At 38.2% G+C, this 27163-nt stretch overlaps 2 protein-coding genes across 2 annotated transcripts in view; both read right to left on the bottom strand.

The window, feature by feature from the left end:
- Positions 1-27163, bottom strand: part of LOC121459273 (HORMA domain-containing protein 2-like) — an 82588-nt gene that overhangs the window by 52061 nt on the left and 3364 nt on the right. Inside the window, exons 3-9 of the mRNA XM_041668804.1 lie at positions 24765-24828; positions 24257-24293; positions 20207-20227; positions 19027-19053; positions 12531-12598; positions 9309-9460; positions 8896-9149 (exon numbers count right to left, since the gene is read on the bottom strand). Of these exons, the coding sequence (XP_041524738.1) occupies positions 8896-9149; positions 9309-9460; positions 12531-12598; positions 19027-19053; positions 20207-20227; positions 24257-24293; positions 24765-24828 (623 nt within the window). The remainder of the gene's footprint in view (positions 1-8895; positions 9150-9308; positions 9461-12530; positions 12599-19026; positions 19054-20206; positions 20228-24256; positions 24294-24764; positions 24829-27163) is intronic.
- LOC121459571 (high mobility group protein B1-like) lies at positions 948-1988 on the bottom strand. Its single transcript, XM_041669463.1, has one exon. The coding sequence runs from the start codon at positions 1983-1985 to the stop codon at positions 1341-1343; it is 645 nt and encodes a 214-aa protein (XP_041525397.1). The 5' UTR covers positions 1986-1988; the 3' UTR covers positions 948-1340.

Below are 27163 nucleotides of genomic sequence, written 5' to 3'. Positions count from 1 at the left end.
AGTCAGAGAAGACAAAGATAAAAGAAACCATGAGCTAAGTAGAAAACAGAAGCAACAGATGTGAACAGCACAATCAAAACATGACTTTTTAGCCAGGTGGGTCATGACACACACCTTTAATCTCAGTACTATGGAAGCAGAGATAGGTCAGTCTTTGAACCTGAGGTCAGCCTGGTCTGCGAGTTCTGGAATTGTCAAGGCTACACAGAGAAAACTGCCTCAAAAACAAAACAAAAGATGACTTTTTGAAAAGATTGATAAAAATACTGGTTTGGGGCATGTATAATAAAAAAAATGGGACTCAAATAAATAGCACTTGATACAAAAAAAAGAAACAACTACAGAAACATAATACATTTCTAAATTGTGAGCATCCATAAATAACTCCACATGGTCAGACACCTATATGTTCATATGTGTTCATATGTATATACATATGTATGTATGTATATATACACACACATAAATATTTATGGTGATTTTATTTCTGTTCCTCTCAACCTCTATTCCAGTACTGGGGCAAACTGAAGCCAGTTCCTCGAGGGTGCTCAACACATACTCTACTATGGAATGACTCTACCCCCGCATAAACAAAGAACAAACTACTTCTTTCCCTGTAGTTACTGTCCCCTCCCTTTTAGTGAAATTCAAAGAGAGTAGATCTCTGTAAACTCTGGAGTAAACAAGTATTTATTTTCTTTAAGTATTTTTTTTCTGTGTATATATGAGTGGGTGGTGCCCACAATGCCCAAAAGAAGGCACTGGATTTCTGTCTAAGTTTCCTAAACAAACATTTCATAAGCAGTATTCTAAGATGCTGACTGTAACTGAAAAGACTAACAAATTGGATTTTTTTTAATAAAAAAATTGTATTTACTTAGAAGCATTCAGAATGTCAACAAAACAGCTGCAATTTTTTTTTTGCAATTACAGAGTGGTATTCAGTTAACAGAACAACAATTATCTTCGTATAAGCTGCATCATAGACAACTGAAGATGAAAAAAAAAACAAAAAACAAACAAACAAAAAAAACCTACCGTCCCCATATATAACTAATTTGTGCTGTGCACCAACAAGAACCTGCTTTAAATTTCCATGCCAATTTACAACCCCCAGACTGTACCAGGCAAGGTTAGTGGCTATTGAAAATACCACTAGGACAGGGCTATCTAAAGACACATTCGGTAGTGTGTTAACTATACAAAAAAAGACACTGTACAGTTTAAAAACAAATCTTACACAGCCTTACATTTCAATTTTTTTTCTTTAAAAGGAGTGAGTTGTGTACAGGGGGGTTAAATGCTTTATAGACAAGAAAAAAAACTGCGCTAGAACCAACTTATTCATCATCATCATCTTCTTCCTCATCTTCGTCTTCCTCTTCTTCCTCCTCTTCATCCTCTTCGTCTTCCTCATCTTCTTCCTCTTCCTTCTTTTTCTTGCTCTTTTCTGCCTTGACCACCCCCTTTTTCGCTGCATCGGGTTTTCCTTTAGCTCTGTAAGCAGCAGTATCCTTTTCGTACTTCTCCTTCAGCTTGGCAGCCTTCTTTTCATAGGGCTGCTTGTCATCTGCAGCAGTGTTGTTCCACATCTCTCCCAGTTTCTTTGCAACATCACCAATGGATAAGCCAGGGTGTTCTCCTTTGATTTTGGGGCGATACTCAGAACAGAACAAGAAGAAGGCCGAAGGAGGCCTCTTGGGTGCATTGGGGTCCTTGAACTTCTTTTTGGTCTCCCCTTTGGGGGGGATGTAGGTTTTCATTTCTCTTTCATAACGAGCCTTGTCAGCCTTGGCCATGTCTTCAAATTTCCCCTTTTCTTTAGCAGACATGGTCTTCCACCTTTCTGAGCACTTCTTGGAGAACTCTGAGAAGTTGAGAGAAGCATCCAGGTGCTTCTTCTTGTGTTCCTCCCGGGAGGTTTGCACAAAGAATGCATACGAGGACATTTTGCCTCTCAGCTTCTTAGGATCTCCTTTGCCCATGTTTAGTTGATTTTCGTCCGCGAGGCACAGAGTTGCCCAGTGCCCGTCCGGCTCTCGCTTGCCCCGGTGCTGTCTCTATGGAGCTCAATGTACTGCAATGGCTGTGAGAGCGGGAGCCAGCTGGATTTTTTTAAATTAAAAAATTCTGCTCAAAATTTTGGTAATATAAATTACTGATCCACACATTTTTTTTTTTACCCTGAGTAACTTTCCAGTACTTGGATTACTGGTTTAACAGAAGTCAAGAAAATAATCTTATAGTACCAAATGCCATTCAATTGCGTACAATGTACTTTATTGTAAATAATGGTGAACAGTGGTCAAGAGATAGTTTTATATTTCTTTTAAAAAGAACTGTTCATAAAACATCTCTACAAAACAATTAAAAAGAAATTTATAAAGGTAAATAAGATTTTACTATACGTTTGGCAAATTACATCTATGTACAATGTTTCTGTATAATTCCTACATATCAGTAAGTCAGACAAATGTGCTGATTTTCACTATTCAGTAGTAAAGGAAAATGAACATTAAAGTCACAACAACATACCCTGCACCTCACCATACCCTGCACCTCACCATACACTGCACCTCACCATACCCTGCACCTCACCATACACTGCACCTCACCATACCCTGCACCTCACCATACCCTGCATACTCACCATACCCTACACCTCACCATACACTGCATACTCACCATACCCTGCACCTCACCATACCCTGCATACTCACCATACCCTGCACCTCACCATACCCTGCACTTCACCATACCCTGCATACTCACCATACCCTGCACCTCACCATACCCTGCATACTCACCATACCCTGCACCTCACCATACCCTGCACCTCACCATACCCTGCATACTCACCATACCCTGCACCTCACCATACCCTACATACTCACCATACCCTGCACCTCACCATACCCTGCATACTCACCATACCCTGCACCTCACCCTGCACCTCACCATAGCCTGCATACTCACCATACCCTGCAACTCACCATACCCTGCACCTCACCATACCCTGCACCTCACCATACCACTGCATACTCACCATACCCTGCACCTCAACATACCCTGCACCTCACCATACCACTGCATACTCACCATACCCTGCACCTCACCATACCCTGCACCTCACCATACCCTGCACCTCACCATACCCTGCACCTCACCATACCCTGCATACTCACCATACCCTGCATACTCAACATACCCTGCATACTCAACATACCCTGCACCTCACCATACCGTGCATCTCACCATACCCTGCATACTCACCATACCCTGCACCTCACCATACCACTGCACATCACCATACCCTGCACCTCACCATACCCTGCACCTCACCATACCCTGCACCTCACCATACCCTGCATACTCACCATACCCTGCATACTCACCATACCCTGCATACTCACCATACCCTGCACCTCACCATACCCTGCACCTCACCGTACCCTGCACCTCACCGTACCCGCACCTCACCGTACCCTGCACCTCACCGTACCCTGCACCTCACCGTACCCTGCACCTCACCGTACCCTGCACCTCACCGTACCCTGCACCTCACCGTACCATGCACCTCACCGTACCCTGCACCTCACCGTACCCTGCACCTCACCATACCCTGCACCTCACCATACCCTGCACCTCACCATACCACTGCATACTCACCATACCCTGCACCTCACCATACCCTGCACCTCACCATACCCTGCATACTCACCATACCCTGCATATTCACCATACCCTGCACCTCACCATACCACTGCATACTCACCATACCCTGCACCTCACCATCCCCTGCATACTCACCATACCCTGCACCTCACCATACCCTGCATACTCACCATACCCTACACCTCACCATACCCTGCACCTCACCATACCCTGCATACTCACCATAACCTGCACCTCACCATACCCTGCACCTCACCATACCCTGCACCTCACCATACCCTGCACCTCACCATACCCTGCACCTCACCATACCCTGCATACTCACCATACCCTGCACCTCACCATACCCTGCACCTCACCATACCCTGCATACTCACCATACCCTGCATACTCACCATACCCTGCCCCTCACCATACCACTGCATACTCACCATACCCTGCACCTCACCATACCCTGCACCTCACCATACCCTGCACCTCACCATACCCTGCACCTCACCATACCCTGCACCTCACCATACCCTACACCTCACCATACCCTGCACCTCACCATACCCTGCACCTCACCATACCCTGCACCTCACCATACCCTGCATACTCACCATACCCTGCATACTCACCAGAATGCTTATCACTAACAAGATAAAACACACTCAGTATACAAAACATACCTGGAAAAAGTGATGGAAATAGCCAAAGGAGATGAAGATGTGACATGGCCGCAGCTACATTAAGGAATGTAACTTGGCAAAAGCGCTTTGGAAGCTGCTTTTTACTACCTATCAAAGCTAACTGCACACATATCCTTTGGCATAGCAGTTCTACTCCTATCAATCTGACTTCCACTAGAAATGTGTGTGTATCTGACTGAAAAACATGTTCCATAAGTCTCAGAAGTACTGGTCCCAATGACCCCAAGTTGAAGCATATTCAAATGTACACCAGCAATAAAATGAAAAAATATCTGCTAGCAGAAGGAAGGGTGGCAATGTTCTTGTTAACTAGCATAGGAACTGTGAGGTTAAAACTCTTTCTAAGCAGGAGGTACCCTACTTTTTGATGTGACTGATGTTATTATCAGATTATTCAGTAGTGCCAAGACATGGTGAGACTAGCAATAATCCATGAAGCACAATTTAAGGAGGCTCTCATTTTTGGCACTTGAGGGCATCCAACTCCCTGGACATGTTTTATGTTGGTGGTATAGTGGTGAGTATAGCTACCTTCCTAGACATCTTGCTTGCCTCACCCATTTCCCAGCACAACTGTTCAGTTTGTGGGTATTTACTGAGATATATATTTTTCTGCATGTATATAATACTTTGACTTAAAACTGTCAAGAGGTCTGATCTATCTCATATCATAAATAAAATAAACTTCAAGAAGCATATATATTAGATTATTATTCATCATCTTAAATAGAGAAGGATTTCTTAAGGGTATCAGAAGAGTCTACATTAAGTAAACAGCTTTTCTTTCCCAAAGGCCTTCTAAAGACAGTGAGAAGACAAGCCACACATGTAGACAAATAATTACAACACTACTAAGTAAAAAAATGGCTATAAGAATTTTTTCTTTTAATTATGTGTATCTGTGTGTGTGCATGTGCACATGCGCATGAAGACAGGTACCCTCAAAGGCTAGACAATGCGTCCCTTTGGAGCTAGAGTTCAGGCAGTTGTGAGCCACCTGACGTGGGTGCTGCGAACTGAATTCAGGTACTCTGGAAGAGCAGTATACAGTGTTAGCCACTGAGCTACCACTCTAACCTCCCAAACATTTTTACATCAATGAAGAAAGATAACTCTTATGCGCCAGAAAACTAGGATGACTAATGAAAAGATGCTCGAGTATCAGCAATAAGGAAATATGCTAAAATCATGCAGTGTTAGCATGTCAAGCAGACTACAAAAAACATAAATTCAAGCAATAATAAGTACCTGCAAGAATACAAGATCTCTCTTCCACTGTTGGTACAATAAATACAGGTACAGCACTATTTTGTGCTTTTTATCAAAGTTGAAAATGTGCAAGTCTGTGGTGGTTTGAAAAGAATGATCCCCATAGGCTCATATATTGTATGCTTATACATCAGGGAGTGGCATTATTTGAGAACAATCAGACCAATTAGGAGGTAGGACCTTGTTGGAAGAAGTGTGTCACTAGGGATAGGCTTTGTGTTTTCAAAAGCCCATTCGAGGCTTAGTCTCTTCCTCTTTATGGATCAGGATGTAGCTCTCAGACACTGTTCCAGAGTCTGCCTGAACGCTGCAATGCACCCTGTCATGATGATAATGGATTAACCTTCTGGAACTGCACACAAGCCCCCAATTAAATGCTATCTTGTCACAGAGACACTTCATGTTGCCTCTTTATAGTCAACAGTGACTAAGCTAGTATATTTCCTATAGACACTCCTGCATGTGTACCAGGAAGTGTGCATATAAAAGCAGTACACACCTTTTTAATCTCGGCACTCAGAAGGCAGAGACAGGTGGATCTTTGTGAGTTTGAGGCCAGCCTGGTCTACAAGAGCTAGTTCCAGGACGGGCTCCAAAGCTACAGAGAAATCCTGTCTACAAAACAAAACAAAACAAAACAAAAAAAACAAACAACAACAACAAAAAGAGTTTTGGGCCAGCTAGACTACAATATCTAGACGAGGGAGATCTTAACAAAAGGGGCAGGGAGGGGAGAGGAAGGAAGGAAGAAAAACTAGTAAAATACTAGTCAGGCTTAGTGACCCCTATTTCTGGTTCCACTACACGAGAGGCTAAAGCATATCTCCACAGACCCAGGGATCATTTGAAGTTAGGAAAATGAGATTAGATTAGGCAACACAGATTCTGTTTCAATAAACAAAAACAAGGGCCAATCTGAGTGTTATAAAACAAATAATCCCAGCACTAGAGAGGTAAAAGCAGGTAGATGTCCATGAGTTCTAGGCCAGCCTGGTCTATAGTGCAAGTTCCAGGTCAATCAGGGCTACATAGCAAGATTCTGTCTCAATAACAACAAAAATTTAAAAAAAAAAACAAACAAACAAGAGAGTAGGTCACACCGTTGGAAATGAAAAAAATATGCACAGTAATGAAATCACATTTTTTGACAGTCAAGCAAAAGACAGAGATCACAGAGTACTTGATTTTGATTACTTCTATATATTTACATTCTCATAGAGAGTGAAATTACAAAGAACCATCAGAGCTATAGAGAAAGAACTTTCTCAAAAACCTTTTGTTGGTTTTAAGGTAAATGTTCTATGTATTTGTGTGAATATGTGTATAATTGTGAATACTTTCTAGGAAGAAAAACAATAGAAATACTTAGTAGGAAAATGTCAATAGGACATAACCTACTAAATTCTCTAATATAACTAGATCACTAAGAGAGGAAACTGAATTAACCAAGTTACCACAAAATCTAGATCCTTGTAAATACAGTTTCCCCTGTCAGGCTGTCCTGCTTACATTTATTTGGCAAAAAGAGACAAAAAAGAAAATCTCTTTTTTTTCCTTTTGGCTTTCTAAAACATGGTCTCAGATAGCCCAAGTTGACCTTAGACATATTATATAGTTTAGGATGGTTTGAACTTCTCTTATTCTTGCCTTTGCCCCTACAGTTGGAGGCATGTAGAACCTTGTAACTATGTAAACCTTTTAATTTATTTATTCTTTTATTTATTTATTTTTAATTATGTGTATCCTATAAAGAAAGTATTCACATTCACACACACTCACACACATATAAAGGATATATGCATGTATGGACAGGTATGTACATGTGAGTGCAGGTGCCCATGGAGGCTAGAGGTGACAGATGCCCCTGAATTTGAAGTTATGGAAGGTTTTGAACTACCAAACATGGGTGCTGGAAATGAAACTCAGGTCTTCTGTGAGAACAGTATGAGCTCTTAACCATGAGCCATTTCTCCAGTCGCTTGAAAAAAATTTCCTTTCTTTCTCTCTCTTTCGTGTTTTTGTTTGTTTGTTTGTTTTGAGACGCGGTTTGGTCTATAAAGCAAGTTCCAGGACAGGCTCCAAAGCTACAGAGAAATCCTGTCTCGAAAAAACAACAACAACAAAAAACCCTATTGTTTGTTACATTTGTCATATTTATTGAATCGAAACCAGGACTACCTCCCTTTCAATATACTACATACAATACAGAATTAAATATTTGGAAGGTACTTTTAGAAGCTACCCAGCATAGTCATCCAAAAATATTTCTGTAATAATAATAATTGTTGTTGTTATTGTTGTTATCATTATTATTCATATTGGTGTTTTGCCTGCATATATGTCTGTTGAGCATGTGTATGCCTGGTAGTCACAGAAGCAAGAACAGGGTGTCAGATTCCCTGGAACTGGAGTTACAGACAGTTGTGAGCTGCCATGTGGATGCTGGGTCCTCTGGACGAGTGCTCTTAACTCCTAAGCCATCTCTACAGTCCCTATAATCATCTTTTTAAAGTAGGATTCTAAGGCAAAAAAAACAAAAAGTTATTTTAATTTCAAAATACCTCCTGAATTATTTTTATAATATCCCTTCCCACTAAACAGCCTGAAAATGATTTTGTTCCAGAATCTTTTTAACTACAATGTCAGCACAAAGCAAACATTATTATCCAGACAACGGCCAAGGTCTCAGCTTTAAGTCTCTACAGAAAGAAAGTCAAGTGCTCTAAGCAATGCCTTTATCAGCCCCACTGGCTGCAAGCCCACCAACCCCTCAGCTTTCCCCAATGATCAAACCGCAATGCTTGTCATAGAAGTTGGTTTCATTCTTTTTTTTCCTCTGATTCAGGTTAATCTGTAAAATTTTCTTACCTAACCCTCTTGTGCCCAGTTACTACAGTAATCGAGTTAATGTATACTTTTATTGACTATAAACTTGCCAGATACTTAAAATATTTTAAGTACTAAAAATGTTACTTTTGAAATGTGAAAAAAATAAATATATAGGTACCTTTTAAAAAAAAATAAAGCACACTGGGATTTTTTTCTTATTGCTAGACAATAAGAAACATGTATTTCCTTCTGGAAGACTTTTTTTTTTTTTTTACTAAAAAGTTCTTGACGTCAGAGGCTAGTTTTGTTTCAGTTTTCATACACGCCATGCTCCGCTGGACTCTGTTACAGTGACATGACCTGAATACACACTGAAAATGTCAACTGTGTTTAAGTGAAGCAGTGAAGGAGCACTAAAACTTGGCCTTACTTGGTTGCTGCTGTCCTCTTCTTCCTCGTCACAGTCAAGACCCTGATGGGCTATCTCGGTAGTGCCATTCTCCTGAGTGGGACTGTTCTCCCCATCAAGCATTCTGGTGGCCTCGGTTGTAACTTTTACTTTCATGCTGTGAAAGCCAGAGGAGACTGAGCCCATGCGAAGGCTCACAGGCTCCCCATCAAACAGCAGGAAGTGTGAGTTACCCCCTTCTTTAAAACCAGGGGGTTGGTAATCATATGGTGTCACTGCAGAAAGGGCAGAAAAAATTAAGTTTCAATAGAACAAGTGACAGTAATACTTCACATATAATACAAACATCTTTCGAATGCTTATAAAATCCTTCTACTTATAGACAGCATCACTTTAGTACTTAAGAAGGAATTTGACCAAAGGTCTTTACCTACCTGAATTATAATAATGGAGTCTCATGGTAAGTATAACATCATTAGGAAGGGGTCCAAGGTTCTGCATCAGTATATACAATTGACGGATTAGTAGGGTACAGGCCTTCTTAATATCATCACTGTTTATTCCACTTTCGAAGCTTGTACTACTACTATAATCACAGAAAAGTGGTACTTTCAATCATATATAGTATTTACAATATACTCCAAAACAATACAACTATTGACTATGTCACCTAATAAATTAAACATGAGGATATTTTTGTAGACAATTTTTAAGAGGTAACTTAATGGAATGATAGTACTTTCTGTAATGTACATGCAAAGGATTTCTGAATAATAAACACCCCTAAGGCATTTTAAATATGATCATTTTAAAATTTTGGCTTTCAAATAACCACATCTCACAGTAAAGAGAATAATGGTCTTGTAATTAGGTGACCTAGCATCGAGTAACAGTTGCGCTGTTAACCAGCTGAATGACCTCAGTCAAATCGTTTGCACCTATTCTAGGTCAGTTAGCCCATTTGAGAGATAAGTTTATGGACATTTCTGCAGCTCTTCAAACATGAAATCAGTCACTAGTGCTACACTTATCTACCATATGATTGTCTCTTAAAGAAATCCCCTCCTCATTCTTGCATGGATTGCTAAAGCATCTATTCTTATTTCTTTTTGTCTACACTGCAAGACATTCTCCATAAATTAATACTCCCAATAGGAGAGTCTCTGTTCATGTCACCTTCTTAAAACTCGTCTATTACCTCCATCACACAATCAAATAAAAGAAATGGTGTACATACAACTAATTATTTTCACCTCTACCCTCCCCTGAAGCTACGCCCACATGTATTTGCAGATGCTATTCACGTCGGCTGTACTGTGCTGATGCCCTGCTGCACCTATCCAGCTCATGTGCCATCTCATCTCTTCAAGTCTTCCCTATACTCTTCATCTTCCCCTCAGAAAAATTATTTGTCCCCGTATAGACTACGAATGGCTAACTCATTTCCACACCACTAGGCTTGGTCTCTAGCTACCTAGTAAAATTTGCTGAACTAATAAATGAGTGAGAGTTGGGCTAATTATCTTCTAATTAAAAATCTTCATTTCCCTCCAACGATTTCTTCCCAATTAGTCTCACATTTAAGTACCTTCAAGGACGAGCTACAACTGCAATTTATTTGCAGTACCTTGAACATATTGGCACTAAGCAATGAAAAATCATCCAAGTAATTAAACTGTTAGGTCTTTCCCTGATTTTTGGAGAAAGTGAGAAATCACAGCATAAACATATATTAAGTAGATATTTTAGCTCCTCTATCAATTTCCAACAACTACAAGTTTTGTCTACTAGGATTTTTAATCAGTCAGAATGAAGGAATATAAACATAATAGTCCATGGGGCCAGATCATATTCAGGACCCTCATTTAAGCAATCATTCTAGAAATATATGCTATATATTAACTTCTCATTTCCTTAATATCAGAAAGATTTACCTATTTGCTTTACTGTTAACCTTTCAACATGTGTCCCTAAAACAAACAAAAAAGGTTAATCTGGTTGCTAAAAATACGTATATTGAAGTTTTGGAGAGTAAGAGCAACTGTTTGTGGTGGGGGAGAGTGTGAAATACAAGGTTTGCAGCTGGGCTTCGTAGAGCAAACCTTGCCACATGTTAAGTTCAAGGTCAGCCTGAGCCACATGAGACAATACCTCCAAGAAAATAGTATATAAATACTAGTTAAATGTGGCTGATACTTTTATTTTATTTTATTTTTTGGTTTTTCTAGACAAGGTTTCTCTGTGGTTTTGGAGCCTATCCTGGAATTAACTCTTGTAGACCAGGCTGGTCTCGAACTCACAGAGATCCGCCTGCCTCTGCCTCCCGAGTGCTGGGATTAAAGGCGTGCGCCACCACTGCCCACCTGGCTAATACTTTTAATCTCCTTTCTGGAACTGACTTTTCCTCTTATATCTGAGTACTTTCTGCAAGTCTCAAATATGAGAGGAAAATTAAGGAAGTATTTGTGGTAGTTCAAACGTAATTGGCCCCCATAATCTCATAGGGAGTGGCACTATTAGGAGGTGTGGCCTTGTTGGAGGAAGTGTGTCGCTGTGGGAGTGAGCTTTGAGGTTTCCTATGCTCAAGATACTGCTCAGTGTCTCAGTCATCTTCCTGTTGCCTGCAAGATCAAGATTTAGGACTCTCAGCTACTACTCAGCACCATGTCTACCTGCATGCTACCATGTTCCCCATCATGATGACAATGGACTGAACTTCTGAAACTGTGAGTCACCCCAATTAAATGTTTCATTTATATGAGCTGCCATGGTCATGGTGTCTCTTCACAGCAATAGAAACCCTACAACAGTACTGGAGAGAAACCCTCAGCTCTCCAGGAAAACTAGAGAAAAGGTAGCATTTTTGCCAATTTTTTTCTTCAGAATTGTTTCTTTCAGGGTATCTATCTCCCTTATTGGAAGCAGTTTTCTACCCGTCTTTTTACAGTATCTATTTCATCTACTTCTACTACATTTCATCAGCAGTCCTTAGTTCACCATGCCTGTTGACTGATCTGAAGTCAAAAGCTTCTGAGAGAAGAATGTTGTTCCTTAACAAACATTCCATGTGCACAAGGGTCTTCCTTGGTTTTGCTCTTTGACTTGTTATTGGATCTAAAACATGGATTTTAAGACTTGATAGGGAAACACAGTGCATATGAGTTTCCCAAAGAGTGGCACACAGAAAATGGTATGTGTATGGATAACCAGATGATAGTATATGTAGGCAAATTAATCTGCCAACATTAAAGATGAAAAAGATCAACAGAGCCAACAGATTAATACCAACAGAGCCACTGAAACAATAGCCAGAGACAGTCATATAGGTTCTTTTCCTAACATCATGTTGACAGCCTTATTAATATATTTTAATTATGTGTTGTTTGTTTTTCAATATTTATTTATTGTTATTTTTGGTTATGTGTAGGCGTGTCTGCATGTTGGTATGTGCACATGAGTGCAGGTGTCCTCAGAGGCATGACTTCACTTAGTCTATAGACTTCAGATGTTAAAACAACTATTATCATTTCTACTCATAATAGTGGGGTTTATAGGGCTTATGAGAAAATGATTTAAGGCTTTCCTCTGGCCATATAGAAACTTATTTTACTTTACTCCTATACATTTCTTGAGTTCATTAAACAATTAGATTCTACCTGTCAAAGTCCATAGTGGTTCCCTTTTCTGTGTATTTGAATTTGAATTGGTATATCTCAGTTACTTTCTAGAAAAAACAAAGAGAACAGAGAAAGAGGTTAATTGTGAAACAAAACCACATTTTTACCTGATAAAAAGGAACATTTCATTGATGCTTCCTCCGAATGTTTCACAGCATTACTTTATCCAGGAGAAATGATAACTTAATCTCCCTCCTCTCAGCTAAAATTAAGTTAGGTAGCAAATATTTCCATTAAATTTTACCAGTTGAGGAATTATTCAGTCATGTAATGAATATTTCATCAAATGTCTACTTTGAGCTAGAAGGTGAACAAGGCAGAAAAGATTTCTTTCCCACCGAATCTACAAAGATTCTAGCTCATAAACAAAGAAAAGATAATTTCAGATAAAATAAGTGTTATGAACAATATAAAGTGGTGGTAGGAAGTACAAAATAGAGAAAGAAGTGCTAGATTCAGAGGGGTCAAGGAAGACTTGCCTGAAGATGTGGTATTTTGAGATGAGCCTCATGACATGTCAGTCATATACAGACACGTGGGGTAGTGCCTTGGGTAGACAGAGCAGTAATGCAAGAACTCTTAATTGAGAAGGAATGTATTTTTTTTAGAGTCCAAAAGAGGTGTGGTTGTGAAACTGTTTGCAGCAGTAAGGATTTTGAATTTTATTCTAAGATCATCAAAGTCTACTGAAGGTTTAAACAGGTCAGAGATCCCAAGACCTGATCATCTGTATGCCTTAAGAATACAGACAGTATGTTGGTTTGAATAAAAATGGCCCTCATAGACTCATATGTTTGAATGCTTAGTCACCAGTGAGGGAGTGGAATTATTTGAAAGGATCAGAAAGGTTAGGAGGTGTGACCTTGTTGAAGGAAGTGTGTCACCAGTGATACCAGGCCCAGTGTCTGTCTGTATCTCACCACCCCCTCTTGGCCTACAGATCAGGATGTAGCTATCAACTACTGCTCCAGCACCCCCTTGCATTCTGACATGCCCCTCACCATGATGATAGCAGACTAAACCTCTGCAAATGTAAACAAGCCCCAATTAAATGCTTTTTTCTTACAAGAGTTACCTTGGTCATGATGTTGCTTCAAAGCAAAAGAGCAGTGATTATGACAGACAGGAAAGGACCAGGTGTGGTGGCATGTGCCTTTAATTCCAGCATTTGGAAGGCAAAGGAAGGTAGATCTCTGTGAGTTTGGAGCTAGCCTGGTTTACACAGCATGTTCCAGGACAGCCAGGGATACATAGAGAGACCATGTCTCAAGAAAAGGAAAAGAAAGGGAGGGTGGGAGGGAGAGAAGGAAAAAGGAAAGAAGGGAGGGAAGGAAGGAGGGAGAAAGGGAAAAGGAAGGAATACAGACAGAGAAGTCATAAGAACAGCTAGAAAGTCACTGTGGTAATTTAGGGAAGGAGTGAATGGCAAGAAAGATTTAAAAAATGGAAAAAGGAACTATGGCTTATGGCATCAAGTCTTATTTCCTGCACTAAAAACTATTATTGCTATCTGCTCTTAAGGGTTTGGTAGAATACAGGGAACAAATTTCCTCATAAGAAATATATACTATTGAAAATAAACTAGTTCTTTTTATTAAACTGGTTCAGGCTGGTGACATGGCTCAGAGGTTAAGAGCACTGGCTATTCTTCCAGAGGTCCTGAGTTCAATTCCCAGCAACCACATAGTGGCTCTTGACATCAGTAATGAGATCTGGTGCCCTCTTCTGGCCTGCAGGCAGACCTGCAGGCAGAACACTATGCATAATAATTTTTTTAAAAAGTGTTTACAGTGCAAGCCTGATGACCCAATTTTTAATCCAGGGACCTACAGTGGAAGAACTGACTCCTGAAAGTTGTCCTCTGTTCTCCCCGCTCTTGCTGTGTGAAAGCACATATACATGGATAAATAAAATAAAAATTAATTTAAAAGATTTCCGCTTAAAAATAAATGTTTCACTCAGATAAATTTATAGTTTGTAGACAGAGCTGAAGATGCTAAAGGCAGATAGAGTATAAGTTAAAATCAGAACACAGAATATGACCTTCATTCATCTGGTTCAGAATAAATCCTTGACAATGTGGAATTGAGGATGTTAGCGTAACCAAGAACAGCGTTAGTGTTCCTGTTACCTTTCTCTATGATTTGGTCTCATAGATCTGCTGATCTTATACTTTGGCATACAACTTAATCACAGGTGAGCAGGTCCTGGGAAGTTAGCTCATATTGCCTGAACCTAAAAGACTGATTGTAATAAGTTAATTTTAAAAGAGAATTGCTTTTACTGGTCAGCCTATTTGAAAAAAATCAAAGGAAGCTCAGAAGGCTGTTTTGTGAATACAATAGAAGAGATGGGTCAGATTAGACATAGCTGCAGGTGCCTAAAAGCAACAGGTTCCCTCTGGATGGGCTAGATACACAGTGTCCTCTTAGCCAGTGGGAAGTGTAATTGTTAAACAAACAATGCCTATTCTTCTTGCCTGCCCACATTTCTAGTCAACTCTAGCCTCTTCATACCATGAGAATGTATTTTGTAAATAAAATGGACCTTTAAGTAGTTGGTAATTTTTTATTATGTGACTCCTAAACTGATTGTTTTACTGTAGAGATATATAACTGCTTTACAAAAGATGTTAATCGCAAGGGTAGAGAGAAGGCTCTGGTTAAAAACACTTATTACTCTTACAAAGAAGTTGGGTTCAATTCCCAGCACCTGTATGAGTTCTGGAGACCTGACACCCACTTCTGGCATCTAAGGGCACTGCACACACATGATGCACATACAGACAAGTAGACACAAATGCATGCAAATTTAAAGAATAATTATTTAAAAGTGTAATTCTTGATAATTTCAAACATACTCAGGCTGCTTCTCACTCTACATTCAAATCCACTGGAAAGACTTCTCAAGTCTGTCTCCAAAGTGGATCACAAATCCGTGTGATCTTTATTCTCTGTTGTCCAGCCAAGAGTTTTTGAAAGTACAAATTAGGCCAGGTATAGATTACACATACTTGCATCCCCAGCTAATCAGTATGCTGAGGCAGGGAATCACAATTTAAGGCTGACCAGGATAACTACAGATACCCAAACTCAAAATAATGTTTTTAAAAAAAAGCCAGGGTTGAGTTCAATTCTGAGGACTATAATAAAACAGTAAGATTGCTAGTCTCACAAAATTCATACACATAGTTCTTAATGATTTATAACAATTTAAGACTTATTTAGCTTATGTGCCTTATTAATATTCTCCTACATTTCAGTCTGTGCTTGTAGAAAAAAAGCTCATTATCACTTTATATTAATTTAGTTACTTTTCTCAGGTTATCTCTTTTTTGTTTTGTTTTGATTTTGTTTTCATTTTTTGAGACAGGGTTTCTCGGTCTAACAGTCCTAGCTGCAATGGAACTCGCTCTTGTAGACCAGGCTGGCCTCGAACTCACAGAGATTCACCTGTCTCTGCCTCCTGAGTGCTGGGATTAAAGGCGTGTGCACCACTGCCTGGCTTAAGTTATCTCTTTAAAGAAAGCAATCAGAACAAAACTGTGAGTGCAAATGTACCACAACTGTGCACACTTACCCTACTTCTGTACAAATGTACCACAACTGTGCACACTTACCCTACTTCTGTACAAATGTACCACAACTGTGTGCACACTTACCCTACTTCTGTACAAATGTACCACAACTGTGTGCACACTTACCCTACTTCTGTACAAATGTACCACAACTGTGTGCACACTTACCCTACTTCTGTACAAATGTACAACTGTGCACACTTACCCTACTTCTGTACAAATGTACCACAACTGTGTGCACACTTACCCTACTTCTGTACAAATGTACCACAACTGTGTGCACACTTACCCTACTTCTGTACAAATGTACCACAACTGTGTGCACTTATCCTACTTCTGTACAAATGCACTACAACTGTGCACACTTACCCTACTTCTGTTACTTCTCAACTAAACACATTGGGATTTAATCTATGGTTCAATTATTGTACTATTATTGTACTATGATCTCAGGAGTGCTGTTAATTTTAACACCATGTGTAAAGTCTATTTTTCTTCCAAATAAATAAGAATAGTTTTATTTTGTGCTATTTTGTTTATGGAAGGTTATCCTTTCAGGGGTATGACTCAAACTTTTGGCACAGTATCAATAAATGCCAGAGACTGTTTATCTGAAAATGTTGTTTCATGAGTATTTATGAGAATGAGATCAGAGAGCTACACAATTTTCTCAGTGCCTTGATGTTAGGCAGTAGCCAAGAACACTGTAGAACTATTGTAGGAGTGATAATGTAATCATCATTGCTATAGTGATTTGAATGAGAAATGTCCCTTATAATCTTAGGTATTTAAACACTTGGTCCCCAGTTGGTGGCATTGTTTAGAAATGTGTGGAACCTTCAGGAGGAACCTTGCTGGAGGAAATGTACCATTGGGGGTGGACTTTGGTAGCTTATAATCTCATTGCCTCTTCCAGTTTGCTCTCTCTGCTTTGTGTTTATGGTTGAAGTTGTAAGCTCTCAGCTTACTGTTCCCGCTGCCATGCTTGTTCCTTGTTCCTCCCTGCCAAAAGGAGCTCATTTCTCAAAAACTGTAAGCCCAAAAAAACTTTCTCTAAATTCTCTTGGTGACTGTGTTTTATCATGTCAACAGAAAAGTAACTAATACAAATGCTTTGTTTTGAGTTGGTTTGTTTTGTTTTTAAATTAACCTGTGGTGTTTGAAGTTTTTTATTTTATTTTTATTTTTGTTTGTTTTACTTTTTATTTTTTGTTTTTCAAGACAGGGTTTCTCTGTAGCTTTGGAGCCTGTCCTGGAACTAGCTCTTAGAGACCAGGCTGGCCTTGAACTCACAGAGATCTGCCTGCCTATGCCTCCCAAGTGCTGGGATTAAAGGTGTGTGCCACCACTGCCGAGCTTCCATTTTTTTTAAAGACTCAACTACTCTATCATTTTTTAGTAATGAGAAGTGTGCCATGAAAACCTAGTACTTAGGGATTGCTACTATAGTGTATAACTGGTTAAGTATTCAAAGTATTTTTGTTGCGTCATAGAGAACTTGGAGAAAAAATTAGGGGTCGGATGGAGCTCAGCTGGTAGAGGGCTTATCAAGCATACACAAAGACCAGGTTCCATCTCTAAGACGGAGAAAACCAGGCATGTGGTGCCTTGTAATCTCAACACACTCACATAAACAACTAAGGCTTTTGGTGGAGGCAGGAGGATCTAAAGTTCAAGGTGATCCTCATCTACACAGTGAATTCTAAAAACAGAGGATTGGGGAAAGAGATTCAGGAAGCAGAACCTAAGACCAGTTTGGCCATTAAGGAATTGCTACACACTTACTCGTGTGCAGCCATTTCCCCTTTACTTACATGGTTATTTGTAATCTTGCAAAAAGAAAATACTCAGGACTTAAAAACAATTTAGTCTTGAATATCACCAGTTAAACTAAATCCACTGGCTTAGAGAAGGAACATTCAAAGCAAGGGGAAAAAAAGAAAAAAAAAAGCTAGGAGAGACAAAACAGAATGAAAAGCCAAAGGGCTTTCTCGCTCCATCTCTGTGTCACAGGTACAAAAGTCATGACAGTGGCGCAGTAACACGTGTTTAAGGCTGTTCTACGCACTCTGAAAGGTAGAAAACAACAAACACCCTTATCCTCAAGAACTCCAAATAGTCTTAGGAAATATATGAATCAACTGAGAGGGTTAAACTATGGAGCTCTTCTGGGAAAGAACTTTAGAAAAGATAGAAGTTATTACAGTGAGTCAAAGAGGCTTTCACAAAAGACTTGAATACCAGCAGGCCAGCGAAGTTTAGGAATCACTAAGCAAGTTGGAGAATCTAAAGATAGGAATAAAGACTAATGCTCTCAAGCCCAGTGTGGAGGAGGTGTACAATTTTAATACCAGCACTTGGGAGGCAGTGGCAGGTGGATCTCTGTGAGTTCAAGGCCAGCCTGGTCTACAGAGCAAGTTCCAGGACAACCAGGGCTACACAGAGGAACCCTGCCTTAAAAAAAAATTAAATTAAATTAAAAAAGAAAGAAAGGAAGGAAGGAAGGAAGGAAGGACGAACGAACTAATGTTCTCAAAGTCTGTCAAAACATCAACAAGGAGAAATCTGGTGGTAAAGAGCTCAGAATTATTCTGAATCTTTTATTTTTCCAAAAGATCATAAAAAGAAATAATTAAAATAGATAAAGTATGGTCACTGAACATTTATATTAATGTTGAAATGTTACAGAAAAGTCTCAGCTCTAATCAATGTTGTTTTTCTTTTTTCTAACACTCTTACACAGTTTCTTAAAAAATTACATAATAAAAGACTAGTTCCACATACAATAAAATATAAAGTTCACGATAAACTGCTCTGTTCCTGTGGTTGTCTAGTAACAATCTACAGCCTCAACTCAGATAAACATACCTATATATGATACATATATTACCATCTTACCTCAGGTTCCTTGGGATTTGTGTACAGCTGTTTAAGAGAAAATATAGAGTACTTAATTTCCAAAATTTACTAGATTACTGCTCATTCAATACACCGTCTATGTAAAGGATTCAATTTGTGCTGTTAACTGAGTACTACCTGGGCATATTTCAAGCTAGAGATAGGATTAACCCTTACTTTATTAAGAACACAGAATCTTTTGTTTGTTTTTTTCAAGCCAGGGTTTCTCTGTGTATCCCTGGCTGTCCTAGAACTCTGTAGACCTGGCTGTCCTCTAATTCACAAAGATCTGCCTACCTTTGCCTCCAAGTTCTAGAATTAAAAGCATGTGCCACCACACCCAGCAAGAACACAGAATCTTTAGATCTATGAACACTAAATATGAGAAAGTTTCTTTTTTAAGATTTACTAAACTATACAGTGTTTTGCCTGCATGTGTGCCTGCACAGCAGAAGAGAACACCAGATCTTATAAATGGTTGTGAGCCACCATGCGGTTGTTGGGAATTAAACTCAAGACCTCTGGAAGAACAGTCAGTGCTCTTGACCTCTGAGCCATCTCTCCATCCCTCAAGAAAGTTCCTTAAAATTGATGTAAAGTATCCGTAAGAAAAATTACAGATATGACTGAGCTATAAAATAGTTAAATAATTAATATATATTATCAATGGTATCTCAATTTTCTACCATCATTTTATACCCATGGGTATATAAAATTTCAAAAAAAAAGTCCAAAAAAACTTCAAAACAATAAACTTTAAATCTGTTACATAACTAAAAAAATGAAATTGTGTCAATAATGGTATATTCTATATGTTCTCTCATGTAATATGTCAAAGAAATATACTGAATATTTATAATATCTTATTAAAGCTCTGATATATCCATTTTTTTCCTTGTTTTTGTTTTTTGAGACAGGGTTTTTCTGTGTAGTTCTGGCTGTTCTGGAACTCACTCTGTAAACCAAACTGATTTTGAACTCACAGAGATCTGCCTGCCTCTGCTTCTTGAGTGTTGGGATTAAAGGCATGTGCCACCCCTCCTGATTGATATATTCAATTTTTAAATGTTAAAATGCCATAAATCTCAAAAAGGGAGAAAGAGAAAGATTACTGTCCTAATGCTTCACTTGCCAAAAGTCAATGCAGAGTCAGAGATTTAGTCTTCAGGTATGTACTTACTGTTAGCACTGCCATGTGAAGCTTCAAGAGAAAAGAAAACTGCGTTATTATATGGTTGTACTATTGTATTGTCATTTCTGATGGAGACTAATTCAAATATTACTTCAGAGAGGTTCCAAAAACTTGGGTGGGAAAATATTCAGAGGGCCAGAAAAAGGAACTAATAATTTCACTCATTCAAACAATGTCTATTACAAACACTGTCTTTACTGGGACAGAAGAAGGATACCAAAAAGAGCTGTTATTTTTCTAATTTGGGAACCAACTATATGCAAAACAATTCATTATTGATCAAAATATACCACAAGAATCTCTTAAAAGTACTTTTAAAACTAATCTAACAAGTTAAAAATATTAGAAAGTCTGTTATATCTTACGAATTCTTATCTCTCTATATTCCACACAACTATAAAGACATTTTCTCAGCTTTAACAAATTTTTAAATATATAGACATATATACAATCAAGTCTATGATAAATTTTTAAACCTAAAATATAAAATTTGAGGACCATTAATTCCATAGCAATTGACTAAAACTCTTTAGTGCCACCATGTGGCTATTTTTGTATATAACTGATTTTCATAGCCACATAGTAAAACTATTAATCATTTATTACATTATAAAATGTAATAATTTTTTAATTATACATTAAAAATCTGATCACTGATATCAAGAAACATGCAAGGGAGACAATAAGAAAAAAAATCACATGGATACACTATTATATTCATGGTTGGGTTTTTTTTCTGTGAAGAAACAATACAAGGTGTAAGGAGAACACCAGATGGGGACAATTTTAGCTGCAGGAAAAAAAGGAAAAACTGGAGTTAGGCAGGACATACACATGGGGTCTGGACAGAATTTTTCAAGCAAGAGGAACAGTATTGCAAAGATAAAGTAACTGACATGCTCTGGAGTCTCTATGTAGCTCAAACATGGGAGTGAGGGGCTATTTTGGAAAAGAAAACAGGAATCATTCAGCCTTCTTGATTATTTGAAGGACTTTAAACTTTATTTTAAAATTCTCAGAAAATTTTTAGGCATAAATAATAACATGATCAGACTTCAGTTTCTGAAAGAATGTAGTGTGGAAAGTGGGCGGGATTGTACAAGATGAGAGTGAAAATAAGGAGAAAATTATATAATTCCTTTTTATAAGAATTATTTTAATATACACATGCTTATTTTAAAGAATTCAAATTTTAAAAAAAATAATTCAAATTTACCATAAAATAAAAAGTACCCAGAGTTTTATAATTAGTAATATCATGGTCTTCAACAGAACATCTTCCAAGGGCTCTAGTTAATCAAAACTTGAAACTACATTTTTTTATTTTTAAAGAAACAGAGTCTTGTTTCATAGCCTGGATAGCCTTGGTCATGATCTTTCTGCCCCAATCTCCCACTGAACTACTTAATTTTATATACTCCCTGCAATAAGATCATATGAGAAAAGTTATAAAGCACTAACAATCAAAAATAATGTCAGTACTATTTAAGAGTCCATCAGGCATGTCCACCTTTTGATACTGTGAAATGACATTGTCATCTACAAAGTGCACACTGGAAAACCATGTAACTGAATTACAAAAAAACTACAACTGTCTGATGCTTTAACTGTTTACAAATTTGAATTGGACCACATTCATAGTTATCCTGAGCCACACGGCCCACAGACTGTGGATTGGACACAACTGTATCTAAGGTTTTGCCTATTCTTTTTTTTAAGACATATTAACTTGTGTGTATATGTTCTTGTCTGCATGTATATCTGTGCAGTATTGCATGCAGTGCCCACAAAGGCCATAAGAGGGTGTCAGGTCCCCTGAAACTAGTTACAGATGCTAGTGAGCTGGGTGCTGGACGCTGGTCCTCTGGAAGAGCAACCAGTATTCTTAACTATTAAGCCAACTCTCCAGCCCCAGAGTTTGTGTTTTCATGTTCCCAGAACAGTTCAACTACTGTTTTCTATTATTAACTCACTCAATATTTTTTAATTTGAAAGTTTCATTTATTATTTCTGTATATGTGTGTAAAATTCAAGTGTCTGGAGTACACATTCCATAGAATGTAAAAGTCAGAGGACAACTTTGTGGAGTCAATTTTCTCCATTTTTACATACATTCCAAGGATCAGTAGGTCGCAGGCTTGTGTGACAAGTACCTTTATCTGCTGAGCCATCCTGCCTGCCTCTAAATCACTCCATTCCAAAAATAACTTTCACAAGGTAGGTTCTGTTATGTCACATTTTTTGTTGAAAAAATAAGATACTGTGGTAGGCTGCTTGCCCAAAGTCACAAAGATATAAATAACAAAATCAGGATTCACCTCAGACTGACTATAAGAATGCTGATCTTTTTTAGTATTATTATTTTTAAATTTATTTTTATGAGCATGAATATTTTGTCTGCATACATGTATGTACACCATGTGTGTGACTCTTAGAGCCAATGGAATTAGATGGATGGTTATGAATCACCATGTGGGGGCTAGAAATTGAATTCTGGTCCTCTGTAAGAGCAACAAGTGCTCCTAACCACTGAGCTATCTCTCTAGCCCAAGAATGCCTGCTTACATTGTAATGCCTCTGGATAATGAACATCCAGGATATGATGCTAATTAATCCTGTGATGACCCTCAACCCATTCTCAACTTGTCCAAGTGCTCAGAGGCTTCAAAGATCGATAGTCATTTTTTCTTAAGCTAGAGATATAGTTTGCAGGCACAGCACTAGACTAGGATGTGTGAAGCCGTCCTGTACTCATCCCCAAAGATTCTTTCTTATAAAGATTCCCCTTAAATTTCTCTGCTGGGTTGAGCCCCTCTATTGTTCTGTTTTCCTGATGCATAGATTCTCCATCTTTCCTTTGGCATGCACAGTTAGGAGTAGTACTGTTTGTTACTTGTACTGTGACAAGGTGATGTCAAAATCTCTCTGCATTTTTAAGTTATCAAACTGACATGGAAAACATCAAGTCCAATATGACAAAAGTACTGACCAATCAGAAAGGGTGCAAACTTAACTCTCGAGTTGGGTTCCATGAACAACTTTTAGACTCTTTAATTGGTGACCTTTACAGAAGTCTGGGAAGTCTCAAAAGAAACTCTGGTGGGGCAAGGAGGAAAGTGTTGGTAGGAATTCACACTAGGACACCAAAAAGCAACTTCCCATTCATACAGAAGTACTGGCCAATAGTTTAACAACAGGTACAGCTGGGCAAGTGTGTAACTGCTAACCATCAACACTCACATGGGCACTACTCACCTTTTGTCACAGTCTATAAGCCCTTCCCTTATCTGTCTTATCTTTGTATATCTCTGTATATCCTCTAGGTCAACATGGAATAAATCATGAATAATAACTTCACTCAAGAGAGGGAATGTATAACTACACTAAATAATTAAATAAAAGCTTAGTCACCCCAACAGTTCTTAAATTGGAGCTGAAGAGTAAAGACACAGGAAAAGTGAAGGAGCATAAAGGCAGCAGTTTCATTTATATGCATCTGATCTCTTCAACCAGGCCTAGAGCCTTCGTTTTTCATGCTCTTCCTAATTGTCTAGGGAAGCATGAGAGATCATATGTATGTAAAATTTGAGCTGTGTTTTTAAAAAAAAATCAGTTATACATGAGTTATAGAATAGAATAAAATAAAATAGGGTAAAAACCCATTATTTAACTATTTTTTCCTTTCCCTACTGCAAACTGAATTACCACTATTCTGAACATATCCAATGTGCTACCAGATTGTTGTCTTCCCTAACCCACATCCTGTGGATCTTGTCCAGTGACTTCAGAGGAAATTTTGTGGTTAAAAAGATATGAGTATATAAAAAAGAAGAATGGAACTTTCGTTTCTAATTGATGTTAAGGGAGACATCACTGGGACAACAAAGACAAAATAAAAGAGAGTTGACTGGTGAATACAAAGGTAGGCACTGTTACACTGTTAAACACTACAAGATACAAAGTCTAAACACTTTGTAAACTTTTTTAAAGGTTAAAAGACAGTCTTTAATCCTGATGTAAATTTTAAAACATTCTTACGTATCTCTTCTCCAAAGCATCAAAACAACCTTGAATCCTGTTAAGAAATAAATATCCAATGTCACTTTGGACCACATGAACAGCCAAAAAATAAATCCAAGTATATAATTAGTTTACACTTCTATTTTGAAGTATATAAATTAACAATCATCTTGCCTTTTCTGTTTAGCCACATTTTAATTCTCCCAATACTTTTCCATATATTAATGGAATATTATAAAAATAGACAAGCAGTTCTGAAGCAGAGTCTTTTCTCTTCCTGTAACCACAATGTTAGGACACAGATATACCTATGATGAATAATCAAATTTAGAATTTTTTCTTCATACAAGTCCATTTTCTTCTAAAACTAAATCAATAGTTTAAAATAATACTGAATAGCTGCTACGTTTTCCAGGAAAGAGGACTAAGAAAAGTGGTTTAAGGAAATTATTTTACAAAATAAAGTCTTATGGGTAATTTCAGCCATGACAAAAAATGTTGTTCAAATTTTACAGAATTTGCTTACCATTTAATAATATGTAATGACCCAGGGCACTTTTTGTCTTCCCGGAGAATTTTTAAACTGAGGTCTAAAAAAATATAAATGCAACTGTTGTACTGAAAAATCCATGCCAAATACTGCATTTCCTGCATATTTTCTCTCTCTCTCTCTCTCTCTCTCTCTCTCTCTCTCTCTCTCTTGTTTTTCAAGACATGGTTTCTCTGTGTAGCCTTGGCTGTCCTGGAACTCACTCTATAGTCCAGGCTGGCCTCAAACTCACAGAGAGCCACCTGCCTCTGCCTCCTGAAAGCTTGGATTAAGGTATTTACCACCACTACCAGATACATTTTTAAATTTCTAAATACCTACTTTAAAAATAAATTCTATGTTAATAATTATCTCAGTACAAATTTTGGAAGCACTTTGGCAGACTTCCCATTCTACAGTGTAGCCCAGCCGAGTTTATTGCAAAGTTGGTTTCTATTACTTCATTGTTTCCTTCTAAGTAATCTAAGCTATCACTGAGATAAATCTCAACTGACAATTTAAACATAGTCCAAATTTAATTCTTTATTATTTCTTTCCCTCTCAATGAAAAAATTAAACACAAATGTATATATTATTCTCAAACATTTCCATGTGAAATATAACTACTTTTCCATAACAGGAAAGAAAAGAAAGACATTACAATTTCGGGTTAAAATTAGTATAAAATCATTGATTCATATATGATTTAACAGGAGCTTCTTGAATTTTGAAATATTTATTAATTTATGGATTTTTGTATATGTATGTACAAGTGCAAAAGCATGGGCCACGTTGCATGTGTAGCAGTTAAACAACTTACCGGGATCTCTTCTCATGATGTGTTGGTCTCAGAGATTGAATTTATTATCATTACCTTTGGCAGCAAGTACATTTATATCTGATGAGCCATCTCACCAGCTTTCCGTCTTTCATCTTTTAATATTGTTTTCCTATACTAAAGTTAACATCACTTCCACTATTGTTGAAGGATATGAAAATTATCCTAATTTAACAAATACTTAGAAATTATTATTTTTTTTTGCGAGACAGAGTTTCTCTGTGGTTTTGGAGCCTGTCCTGGAACTAGCTCTGTAGACCAGGCTGGTCTCGAACTCACAGAGATCCGCCTGCCTCTGCCTCCTGAGTGCTGGGATTAAAGGCGTGCGCCACCACCACCCGGCCTAGAAATTATTTAAAAAGAAGAGTGTTGTACAAACATGGAATATGGAACAATCTTTCTGTACACAGTGAATAGGTAATATTCTCATTGGTTAATAAATAGCTGACTGGCCAGTAGCTAGGCAGACAGAGAAGTTAGGCAGTACTTTCAGACCAAAAGGGTGCAGGAAAGAAGGAGGGCAGAGTCTTAGAGGAAGAGGAGAGAAGCAAGATAAACATGCTGTGCTAAAAAAAAAAGTATCACCACGTAGTAGAGTGTAGATAAGAAATATGGGTTAAATTAAGTTGAAAGAGCTAGTTAGTAATAATGCTAAGCTATAGGGTGATCATATATAATTAATAATAAGTCTCTATGTGGTTATTTGGGACCTGGCCAGCAGTCCCAATGAAAAATTCCACCTACATATGAACATTTTTGTGACATGTCACTTTAAATACAAAAACATTGAGGAAGACTCACTTCTACTATAAGTCATAAAAAATGAAACTATGAAAAATGATTTTGTCTCCATGCCTACAGAAGTATGAGCCAAAACTCCTAGAAAGAAGCTGCCCTTTACAAGGCTGACTGGTTAAAACTTCAATGATTGTGGAAAGCTTGGAATGTTGCTGGTCCAGAGTCTAACTACAAATATCTTCTGCTGTCACTAGTCCCCTTAATACCCATTTATTGCCTACATGTTTATGAGCTAACATCCTTGGGTATATTAGGTGAGTCTTTTGGGGAATGTACTGACAGACTTGCTAGCTTACACCAACACAAAAGCTGAAACTGTCAGCAGACAGCACCTAAAGCTGATAAGCAGAGATTTCCCCCACTTCGCTATACCCCCTACCATAAAAGTGTTTGAAAAGTGCCTTGATTAGTGACTTTCTTTTTCTGTCATAAGAACTTCATGAAACTACTTCCATACGAGAACATGGAATTTGGCTTTGGCAGCAACATAAATTTTAATCGCTCATAATTGGCTCGAGAATAAACTCTTTTAACTTTTTTTGTTTTGTTTTGTTTTTGTTTTTTTCAAGACAGGGTTTCTCTGTAGCTTTGGAGCCTGTCCTGGAACTAGCTCTCAGAGACCAGGCTGGCCTTGAACTCACAAAGATCCGCCTGCCTCTGCCTCCTGAGTGCTGGGATTAAAGGCGTGTGCCACCACTGCCCGGCCCTCTTTTAACTTTTGAGGTTAAGAGCTGTGTTTTTCTTTTTTTTTTTTTTGTCA

This window comes from Microtus oregoni, unplaced genomic scaffold, assembly GCF_018167655.1.
Source record: "Microtus oregoni isolate MIOR12 unplaced genomic scaffold, Mior012 000019F_ref0000042, whole genome shotgun sequence".
Taxonomy (NCBI): domain Eukaryota; kingdom Metazoa; phylum Chordata; class Mammalia; order Rodentia; family Cricetidae; genus Microtus; species Microtus oregoni.
This window is presented reverse-complemented; position numbering and strand designations above follow the sequence as displayed.

What these genes read in the sequence shown, in the direction of transcription:
- LOC121459571 (XM_041669463.1), bottom strand. Translation starts at nt 1,985, where the DNA reads ATGGGCAAAGGAGATCCTAAGAAGCTGAGAGGCAAAATGTCCTCGTAT.